Source organism: Diorhabda sublineata, chromosome 8 (assembly GCF_026230105.1).
Source record: "Diorhabda sublineata isolate icDioSubl1.1 chromosome 8, icDioSubl1.1, whole genome shotgun sequence".
In the NCBI taxonomy this organism is placed as follows: domain Eukaryota; kingdom Metazoa; phylum Arthropoda; class Insecta; order Coleoptera; family Chrysomelidae; genus Diorhabda; species Diorhabda sublineata.
This window is the reverse complement of record NC_079481.1, coordinates 8,029,358-8,041,552: the sequence shown is the minus strand read 5'-3', so window position 1 is coordinate 8,041,552 and position 12,195 is coordinate 8,029,358. Positions and strand designations below refer to the sequence as shown.

The window sequence follows — 12,195 nt, the reverse complement described above, 5'->3', positions numbered from 1 at the left end:
TAAATATCCATTAATGAATAGATACCATTAATTCAAATAGAAAAAAGTTTGTTTATAAATTATATGTTAATCTCTAAGTTAATTTTGTTTTTTATTTTAGGTTTCGGCAAATTTTGTTAATCCTTGTAAGAAAAAAATTAGTTTCTATAAATAACATCATTTCTAAACTAGTTTAAACTTAATTGAATCGTCGAAATTTTATATAATATATATATAGAGAAGAAAAATGTTTTCTTTCAGTATTTGTCCACAAAATCCATATTTTTATAGTCATTATAACGTTTTTTTTTAATAAACAATCTTTATCCAACCATTTGTTTATTATTAAAATACATCCTGAATAAAAACTATAATTTTTCAAAAAATATACTTAAGGTATTAACCCTTCTTGGAAGGGTTCAGGTTCTATGAAGAATACTTGTCGAGGTACTATCTTCACATAGAAAGTTTCCACGCGTCTTCTGCAGCGGTATGAAGAAAAAAGAAATAATTTATTTCACTGAATATTCACACAAAGACAATACTTGAAATTCAGTGCAACCAATGAGATATTTTAGTATTGTATACAGATAGATAAACTTATATTTGAGCACAGATAAACTGACATGTAAACAAATCGTATATTTTCCAATTGCAATTGTATTAACGATTAAACTTTGATGAAAAAAGAAACAAAAATTGTAATTCAACCTCTTCAGAGACCGGAGAACTTTCTGACACTATATTTATTGTTAGATATCGGTCTACTTTTTGTTGAATCACCTGATACATCAATGCCACAATTAATTCATTTTAAGCTATATATATATATATATAGTTAGTTTGATTTTTTTTAATATAATAAATAATCAATCATGTCATTTCATTTTTATGTGACGTTTAGTACACGTGTATCATAAATTGAAACAGACACATTTCTTATATGTCATGATATAATTAATTACTTTTCGATTTGATTTATATGAATTATATTAAAAATTAGATGTTGTTTCATTAGTTTTGTGATTCAAATGTTATGGGATTGAAAGATTTATTGCAAATCAAAAAATATTTTGTTTATAGCACCGACAATTAAAGATAGAAATGGTTTACCTAGAAAGAGTTGATTGTCTATCTTCAGGTTTCAAAGCTTGTCCGTTCATGTAAGCCTTGGCGTGTCCATTAGCTCCTAAAACAAAATAAAACCCATAATTAATAAATTCAGCAAGTCAAGAGGGAAACAGTGAAACACAAAAGCTAATAACGCCATCTACTGGACGTACACAGAAGTTTCTTTATTTTTTCTTTACCAACGCAGGTAACTCATTATAAATCTAAGACTAATGGGTTTGAGATGCTTAAATCCAAAAAAAGAAAGCTAGTTACAGATTTTTTGCTAGCAGAGTGCGTGCGACTAAAGTCAATTCACAAACTCAGCTCATAGATTAAGGGAATTATTCAAACAAGAAAGAGACTAGTTAAAGTTATATGGAATGAAGAAGAGAAACTTGAAACCAAGCAATAGCTATGGCAAACAATAAAAAAGAACGAATCAAGTTTATTCATGAAGAAACTCAGTTCTATCGAAGGGCTCTTTCGAATAGAGATGCCACAAAGTGTTATCTTAATTGGCTTTGCAGACGAAGTCTCCTCTAATCAAATAATTCCTTATTAATCTAGTTAACACACCATTGCAGCTCGTAGGAAACTCGCTTGACACATAAAAGGAAAATTAAAACAGTGAAGTACCGAGGAGTTTTGCTAGAAGCTAGATTCAGCTTTAGAAAGCAGATAGAGGAGTCAATAGAAAGATACGAAGGAGTGTCGAACGCTGATGCAAAAAAATCTCATCCAGAAGTGGCAAATAAAATTGGACAAGCTGACGGACCCACCGATTTGTTCCTATTATCGAAGTTTGGGTGAACAAGAGGCATGGGAAAACTAAGTACACAAAAGCTCACAGGCCACGGATGCTTCGGCAGGTACCTTTATACCTAGAGGAGATCAGACACACTTACTGCAGTAAGGCATCGTCTTCGTAGGTAAAGTTTTGTTATTACCAATATGATGGAATGCTTGTTAGAATCGGAGAAGTCCTGGAATTGCACCTATGAATCGGACTATAAAACAAACCAAAAAGAAACAGAGAGTAGCAACTAGAAATAACGAAAGATAATGAAGCAATACGAGAGCGGATACCATTGCAAAGTGCGGGAGCCCAGGAGGTGGAGTTTGCTCGGTAAGGGTGTCCTCTTACAGGAAAAAAAATAATTCAGCGCTATACTATACTCTGTAGTATAAAAATGAACTAACCGTTCGTACTTGAAAAAACTATTTCGAATTTTTTTCTCAAATGAGGAAACCCGTTGTATTGAGGCATTCCTTTCGCGTTTATCTCGATATTTATAGCTGTTTTAACACTATAATTATTTTATTTAATTCCTGCTTCTAGGAATTCCTCTTTAGTGGTCTATCTCGCGAAAATCGTGATCAACTTTGGTAAATTAAAGTTCCATGCCATTTATTGCGGAGTAATGGGCGGCACAATTAATAAATTCGAACGGGAACTTCAGATTGTCTGGTTTCGTTTAGTAATTGTGTTGGATGTTACATCGCTCCTCTTTAGTTAGAGAGCTAACCAATAAACCGTTAACTGAATACGCGAATTTTGTTAGGCTACGTTTATATGCATCCTCAAAGGAAGCTTGTGGCAAGCTGTCAAAGAAGAAAACCAATCAACGTGTCGGTCTAAAATGGTCTAAAAATAACATTACCAATATCTTCCGATGTGTTTGGCTGCACTTACTAGCAAGCTTCTAATTCACCTGAGCGTTTAATTTAATTTGAATGCGACCTAATGATTATTTACTATAACTTTCGTTTACTCGAAACGTTTCAGCTCTTGTACTAATAAAGCGGGTAGATAATTTTTTCTTGTAACTATAAATGAATGTAGGCAAAACTTCCGAGGTACTTGTCTGTTATTTTTGTAAAAGAATCATTGAAATATACGATGAACATCGTTGATCATCTATTTTGTTTGAAATTTATTTCATTTTATGGCAAGAAATTTGAATACATAGGGAAACAACTTATAATAGGTATATAATAATCATTTAATTTACGGTTTTCCACCGAATGCTTGTTTTCGAAAATTGTCTGGTGCTTTAACCAAGTTTCTTTCTGTGGAAGACAAAGACAAAGAATGTATAAGCATCAGTAAGAACAATTTACAAATATTAACAGAGGATAAAGTATAAAATATTAAGGAACTCCAGAATAATACACCTGGGAGCGCTTGAAACAGAAGACGACTGTGAGCGCTTGAAATAGAAGACGACTGGGAGCGCTTGAAATAGAAGACGAAGATCTTTTTAAAACGAGTGGGTTTGATGGATCAGCTGTAAACACTGGGTTCTCCATTAGACGTTTTGGATCGCGGTGTATACGAGACCCCATATCCATACATATATAGGGTAGTGCACTATATTTTGCATCCTTGAATATTGGGTAATGCGTTTGTTGTCTGGTAGAAGTTGTTGACTATTTCTTAAAACAGATGACGCCTTTTTCTGGAAGATGTCTTCGTAAACCAGCACTAATTCTTTGTGATTTTCAAGAATATGTTGAGAAAATAAAAATAAAACTTGAAAGTACAAATTTATACCGAAGAAAAAAATTTTAAGTGAAAGAAAAATTTTAAATTTGATTTTTCTTTTGAACCACCTTGTATATAGTTATAGAAATCATTCAAATTCTACCGCCGGAACTATTAAGAAACATATTCCAAACACAATTTGGGTACTAAAACTACCTGGTTGTTAACAACTGCGATTTCTAGGTAGATCTTCACAAAGGACAAGGCATATGACATCATACTATAATGGTTATTATAAATTGTACCCTAAAAGATTTATCCTGTTTTCGGATGAAAAAATTAGACCCTCAAAAACATATAGAATATATTAAAATTCCTCAGAGAAGAAAGAAAACCAATGGTGGAAGTAATGGAATGGGACACTGATAAAGAAAAAGCAGAAGAGCTAAAAACACACAATTGAATTTCAGGAACGAAAATCTTAACAAAGATATGGATTTTTTAAACGAATACATAGATTGGGAAATAATTAAGGTGTTCCATGCATTAAACTCACTCTGTATATCATTCTATGAAAATATACAACCTATCCTAACCTAACTTAACATAACTTAACCTAACCTAATCTAACCTAACCTAACTTAATCATTCTAGCACCGTAAATAGAAAGTACAGAAGGAGTTCAGTACATTAATAGAGAAAATGGATGATTAGTACCAACAGGAAAAATCTTATAGTTTATAGCTTAAATCAGAATAGTGAAAACAATAGTTTTTTCAAATCAAATATACAAAATAGTAACGTTAACGATAATGCCAATCTTCTAGTTCATTCTTCTGTAAAACACGGTACTATTCGGTATATAAGTACTTGAAAGGAATGTTCAGAGTACTAAATACGTTCTCAGGTATGTAAGGATTATTTAATTTCAAATATAATACCAGTAGTGTAGTAATTTGGATACGGATAACACCAAATCAAGACTGTGGAATGCTTCTAGCTAGTTTTACAGTAATTGCACTATCTATGTACGTATTCAAAGGTTACTGCAGTTTCGAAAGTTTTAACGTGAAAATAAGAAAAATATAAATGAAAAACAAACCTTTGAAAACAATCCAATCTTCTGGTGTTTTGAATAACATTATTTCGAAATCGTTCACGTAATACTGACAAAAAAAATATCTAACGACAATAGCTGGTAATTGTTATTGCAAATAATTACTAATTATATATGTTGCTTTTATTTATTGACACTAATTCAATGTCAGTACGAATACCAGTTAAAGCGCACTATTATGGTACTTGTTGATAATTTAGTATCGACGAAAATGTAATGATTGTCCTTAAGAAAATATAATTTGTTTAAACAATGGGAGGGATAGTGTTAATTCATACGAAAAAAATAAATGTATGGTGTTAGAATTTTTTCAAACGTACTGAATTTATAAAAGAATTCATTCGACAGCCGAATGGAATGTTTGTGATGAAGCGATTCCAAAGCGTAAAAATCGGCCTGCAAGGTTATGGGGCCAGTAAAATATTATGGTTGTTGAAGCGTTTTAAGCACGGGAAAATATCCCCATTTGAAGAAAAAGAAAGTTTTGTTTCATTAAGACAATGCACGATGTCACATATCACTAAAACCATAGAGAAAAGCGTGAATATTTAGCTTAGAATTGCTTCTATATCTACCGTATCCTACATATTTAGCCACCAGTGATTTTTTTTATTCTCAAGCTTTAAAAGGACCGAAATTTTTCATCGTGAAAGAAGTTATCATCGAAACACAAGTATGTTTTGAAAATAAAGACATAATGTTATGATCAAGTTCGCGAAATGGGTCTCCTTACGCCAGCCCTGCTTGGCTATAATAGAATTTAAAATTTCGGCGAATACATACATTTTTTAATAAATTGCGGAATTCATTTGATCTCAAGTTTTCATAGCAAGCGGTTTATTTACATTGTTTCTTTTGAATAAATTCTAGGAAGCTTTTTATTTTTTGTTTCTTTATGTTCTAGAAGTTTGGAGAATTCTTCTAGGATACAATCAGTTTACAATAAATAGTTGTAGTTAACAGAACGAATTAACGAAGTAATCGGAAAATTTGAATAAATTATTTAATTCAGTTAAGTAATAGTGAAAAGTAAATTATTGTGAATTAGTATAGTGTATAGTGCTTAAATTATGAGTAACAGCTCCAAATTGAATTATCAAAATTATACAGGGATTTCAGTTCAAATTTCTAAAAATGATACTACGAGTCCAATAGTTCATAAGCAATGAATTTGTTCACGAAAAGAAGAACGCGGAAAAGTGCATCCAAATGCATTAGCAAAACGTATAGTGAATAAACCAGACGTAGTATTTAGTACTAAAAATACAAAAAAAAACGCCCAATGTCAAAAATAGTAAATACTGTAGTAGTAGACTAATTTTTTGAAAATATGATGACGAAAATTAATAAAGGAATGACTTAATATACAATTCAATATATTAGAAAATATAAAATATAAGCTGAAGCTGCTAAAAAATAGAAATTTAGAATTAACCGGGATATAACCTTTCAAAGTTCAACGTTTCCATTTTAAAAATAAATGTTTACTAATACCAAATTATTCTTTAGTCTTTATTTTATTCATCTTTTATATCTACAAGAATTTAATGCTTCTAAATGTTCTTGATTTTAGATATCTTCTGTTTTAAAATTTTTTTTTGCATAATTTTTGGGAGATTGATAAAAAATTGACGCTTCGATTCAACTTTAGTCTTTATCAAAATATTTTTTGATATATTTCTCATTGGTTAATCAACGGAATTATGAAAATTATTTAATATTTATACATTAAAAAAAATGCAAAGTTCTTTGATCTTATAAAATCGAATATATAAACATGACTCGGTTAAGGCCAACTCGATGACCCTGTGGATACCTCCTACAATAATTTTTCTAGTAGGTATCACGTCTATACTATGAGAAATATAAACAGGTAAATGTTTGTTCTAGTGCACCCGAGTTTATATAACAGAACAATGTATTTAACCTTGTTTCTCCATTCACGAAGAACATGTAAACATTTGAATAATTTCTTAATCAACCTACTTATGTCACAATGAAAGATGTTAGATATCCGAGACCAGATCTCGTATAAATTTAAAAAAATCCATAATATTGTTAAATTCAAATCATGTTAAATTCATTTCTGAATAAATATATATGTATATATATATAAAAAAAAGAAAAAATTTATGAAAAGCAGGGTTTAAAGCAGTAAGAAGAAGAAAGAAACAATTAACAACATATAGTGCAAAAAATAAACAAGTAAAGTTTAAAAAAAATGTGGATACAGAAATATAGAAATAAATTAAAAGAAAATAATGATCAGGAAAAGCTTGTAACCAACTTATTCGAGAAAAGGATGAATAAATACTATAATAAATCGAGAATGTAATCATCAAAACATTTTTTTTACCATGTGTACAAAGACTATTCGAGTAATTGTCGAATTATTTAAAAAAAAAACATGATATTAGTATAAGTTATAAAGAACATAATATATTATTAATTTATTTCACTAAACTAAAACCTAAAATACCCCTCAAAAGAAATGATACTATATATCAAGTACCTTGTATGATTATGATGTTTTCTACATAGGGCAGACATCTCAGTATTTATAAAATAGACTAACAGGTCATTAATGCGATAAAAAAATAAACGAAATATCAAAAATTATAATTGGAAAGATTTTTGGAACAGAATCTAATATACGAAAAAAGATGGTTCACATTATAGCTATAGCTATAAGCTATAAATGATAAAAAAATACTTAAATAATTTATAGTTCTATACTGTAAATTTTTGAGATGTGAAATTTGATTTTGTTTTTATTATTATTTTATTATTAACGAGGTTTCAATTGATAAATATCTAAATATAATTCATCAACAAAACCATATAAATGAGGCGAAAGAAGTAAGAAATGAATAATAATATATTGAATTATGAAAGCAGAAAATAGCCAGATCTCGAAGAAAATTTGAAATAATACAGAAGGAGAATGAAAAATTAGGTTTATAAGATCCAATTCACACTCACACAAATAACACGATTCCATAATTGGAAATGAACAAAAATTATCTGAAGAATGGAGATCGGAGATCAAAAACGCCGATTGAAATATGCGTTTAATGTTACTTGTAAATTTACATTTGTATTTTTGTAATACAAGAAATAAGACCTAATGCAGAGACGTACTAGTATAAGTAGACGAATAATTATATCAACAAATGGTTTACGATGCTTGTTTATTTCACTGGATGCTTCCTCGAATTTAAGAACAATTTTAATACGTTCTGAATCTGAACCAAAACTTTTTTACGTGGTCAATTCTTATTTCCCATTGTTTTCATTTTTTAAATTCGGTTTGAATATTCAAAATTCCTCTTTCACATTAAATGCATACTAAATTTGAATAAATATCGATATTTTATTTATTATTTTAACTTTTTATTTATTTAATGTTGTGGATTATTGCAATCACTCCAATCAAAATGAGCAAATTCTGTATTTCGTACATCAAATCGACCATTTAATTTCAATGAAATAAAAAGACAATTTGAAAGATTTACAGCTTAGAAATTCAAAGTTTAAAATGGGAATATATTAGTTATATAAGTTATCAATACATTTTTTTTGTGGTACTTACTTTTTTAAACACGTTTTTCGCAATATCTCGGAAACTACCAATCTTACAAAAAAATTGTTGACGCATATTTTGTAGCAAATCGCTTTTTCTACAATTATGTCTATGTAACGTTTTGTCATAAATCCAGAATTTGAAAAGTTATGAACAAAAAAGTGAAAAAAATTTCCTTTTTTGCGTAATAACTTTTTTTCTATTGATTTTACTAAAAAATTATGCCAGAACAATTTTGTAGAGAAGCTCTTCACTAAGATTTTTCTCCATAATTTTTTTAAATTCCATTCATTTAAAACGCTGCTACAGCGCTCCAAAGTTGACCGGGTTCGTCAATGCTTGTAGTGCCCCCCCTACATTTCCCATAAATAAAAATGCGTCCTCTATTTTTTATCTTATCGATATTTGAAATTTATCTTGAATACGGTCCTAGTCGGTAATCAATCGATTAGCGCACGATTTCTGTTACCATTTTTGGCCGAGTAATTTATAGTATTTTGCAATTGTAGTAGGTATTAAATATTTGTTATCTTTACATCGATTGGCTTTTATATTGCGTTCGTCGCATGGGGAAGCAATTATAATCCTTTTGGAATGTCAATTACTTTCGTAAAGATAATATCTTTTCGAGATAACACACTTGAGGATCTGTACACTCTCCGGGAAATAAAAGAAAAAAAAAACAACAAACGGCAATGCGGCACAAACACGGATTAAGGTCATTAATATCCTAATCTGATGAGGAAATTCATTCTGCGGGATTTTATTATTAATTAAATAAGAAATTGATTTGTAAATAAAAATAAAAGTTTATTAATACATCAATTTATTTATACAAAAGTTATACATTATATTTAGAATTGTAGCTATTCAATTTGAGATTTTTCGATCTTGTATTTCGTCATCACAACTTATTTTACATATTTTTCTGAAACAATTTTGAGATTTGTGCATGAGGTTGGCTCTCAATTTTCAAAAAACCCAATCCATCGACCAAATATATTGTAGATACGCGATTTAAATTATATCTTCAGATTTAGAAGGATCTTCCACTAAACCAAAACATCCTTCCGGTAAATATGGATATTTTATTGTCCTATATATATAATAAAAAAATGTTGCTGTATAAAAATCAAAACATATTGGTTATTATCATTATGACATTAAAATTTCTGAAAATAGGTTTGGAAAAGTTTTAAGCTGTTTGGTAGATAAAAACTTACTCAATTTTATTGAGAAAAATCGAAAACCCAAAAGAATTTAAGTTCAAATTAAGGGTGAAGTGGTAAAAAATAATATTTAATTCAAATAGAAGATGGTAGCCTTGAACATGAGGTACGAGCAACTGAGCATGAAAAAAAAATTAGTTGAGATTATAAATAATTAATTTCAAAGGTTAATTATTATGAAGAAAACAACAAATTATGATAAAATAAACAGTGAATGCAGCGTAGTAAAACAGATTTTATAACTAACAGTCTGAAATGAACAATAAGACAAAACCGGAATATTTTAATGATGTCGATTTTGCGTAACACAATCCCGAGTTTGGAAAGACGCAAAACTCGACCAGGGAAATTTTAGTTGAGGGGCCGTTGCACCTAAATATATTGAAGTAAATTAAAAATACTAAAATTTATTAATAACATTAACAAAACTATGATACTGAAAAGAAAACTTTACAATTGAAGCTAATGACTAAAATATCTTGTATATTTGAATCCTGCAGTTTCGTAGGATTGGGGATAATTTTATTAAACTTTACGACGTAATTTTTCATAAAAAAAAATCATAATTATATTAATTTAATGTTTTTTTTAACACATTTTTAATAAAGTCGCTTGGGTTGTTGATAGTCCATGTTAGAGTACAGTAAATAGGAAAAAGGCAATTGCTTGAGGTCGATATAAATGGAAGGTGAACAAAATTGAAAGGGCCGATACAAAACAAAAATTACGTTATATTCGATGTAAAAATTTTCTGGATCTTAAAGAGTTCGATGATTGAGATCTGATTTAGAAGCAATGATAATTATCATAACCTAGTTAAAAGCGAATTAGGGCTTTGTATATTTCATTTAAATCTAACAACAGTATTGTAGTAATCAATTAAAAAGTAAATTTAGCAAATATATTACCTATTGTTTGAATATAGAATAATGAGAAGATTTTATTATTATTAATTAGAATATAAATAAAAACTTGAATGGTCTTGGAGCTGAAAATACAGATGATTGCGATGAAACTTTTTGCTTTGGAAAAAAGGGCAATATACCTGAGAAAAGAGTGAAGATTTCGTACGTTAGAGAGAGGGTAAAATTATTAAAGGGAAGATCAAAGAGAAAGGTGGATGATGGGTTCTCAAATACCTCATTGAACCTACACCATTGTGGTAACTTTTGTTTACCACTGGAATTTGATTTCCCGGACGAAAATGCCTAAACACGACGATTCAAGCTACAGAAAGGAATGAACAAATATTAAGGATGGAAAAGTAAAGTCAACCCAAACTAATGTACTAATCAATTCTTTGGTGAAGTTCGGAAAAAGAGGTGGAAATTTATGCGTAAATTTTTTCATGAAGATAATCCACAATAAAGCTATGAACTTGTCTAATATCTGCTCCTTAACTATTTCTATGTATCAGAAGTAGGTTTACAGGTATAAATTACGCCGAATATGGCTAGATAATGCATTCTTAAGATAATATTGAACGTATCTCAGACTGTACTAAAAAGGTATTTGCATGAGCGCCAATTATATAAATGTACTGTTAGACCAGGGCTAAAGCCTATGAAAATTGTAGAAAATTTAATGATAGCAACATTAAATCTATTGAAAAAAGAAGAAAATGTATTAAAAATGAAATGAAAATTTACGACGATTTGAGGTCGGTGAAGTAGGCACTGTACTTTACCGCATAACCTCAAAATAATCGACCCTGTTCACGATAAAATGTTATTAAAATGATAAAAAATGGAAATATACAATAGAGAGTGATTTACTTTTGTTTAGATTCATTTAAATTGTTTACGTTTCGCAATGAAAACAATACGAATAAAAAGTATAAAAAATCGTACGTCAAACTTCCTTATTTTTTATAAAAATAGCAGAATGGCACTGAAGCGTTTCGAGCAATTTACACGAAGAGAGAATGAAATTATAGAAGCACACCATTTGTCTATTTATATCAATTAAAACACTTGTAAATGATACAGTTAACAGTGAAGTTGGTATCTTGTGTGAATGTGTATACGATGTTACTTTATTAACACATGACCTCGAAAATAATCAGAGCAATCATATATGGGAACTTGACTATGCGAAAGAATAGAAAGAAGCTCGGTTTTGATAAATGTCAATTATTCTTAATTATAGAACGTATTCAATTAAAAAAATGTATATCAAGTAGGCTAAAATTTGATAGTAGTAAAATCTATTGAACTCAATTTGAAAGCAGAGCTTTTACATTTTATTAATTTCAACTTTAACTGCCCATATATCGTTAAAAACCTCTTGAATAAGCTTAAAAGAAGGAAAAATTCAGATGTTTTTACTACTTTATTCACCATAATGTACTCCTAATTTTAATTATTAAACTAATATCAACATTAAATTAATTAATCCTAATAATATCCCAATTAAGCTCGAATTTTTAGAACCGTTGGTGTTTACACTACACCAACTTTCACAATGCACTGTCTGACGCGAGTTTCGATGAACAAGTCACCGTCTTCAGAGACAAATTTAAATCCTGTGGAACATATGATGATACGTAGTGTTTTGGTTTCCGTTTCTAGTATTTCCATTAGAATTTTTAATAATTAGGTTTCAATTTTCAGTGTTTCGGTTAGAATTTTCAGTAATTCGGTTTCAATTTTGAGTGTTTTGGATAGTTTTTTTCAGTAATTCGGTTACA

The 12,195-nt window shown here is 29.4% G+C and overlaps 1 protein-coding gene across 5 annotated transcripts in view; it reads right to left on the bottom strand.

Annotated features, from left to right (window-relative positions):
- The window catches only part of LOC130447906 (calpain-9-like), a 71,253-nt gene that overhangs the window by 33,469 nt on the left and 25,589 nt on the right, over window positions 1-12,195 (bottom strand). For 3 of the 5 annotated variants that reach the window (XM_056784957.1, XM_056784958.1, XM_056784961.1), the window contains exon 3: window positions 1,093-1,168. In XM_056784957.1, the coding sequence (XP_056640935.1) occupies window positions 1,093-1,168 (76 nt within the window). Of the gene's footprint in view, window positions 1-1,092; window positions 1,169-4,679; window positions 4,913-12,195 lie in introns of those variants that run through there. The other 2 variants (XM_056784959.1, XM_056784960.1) reach the window with 2 other exon arrangements.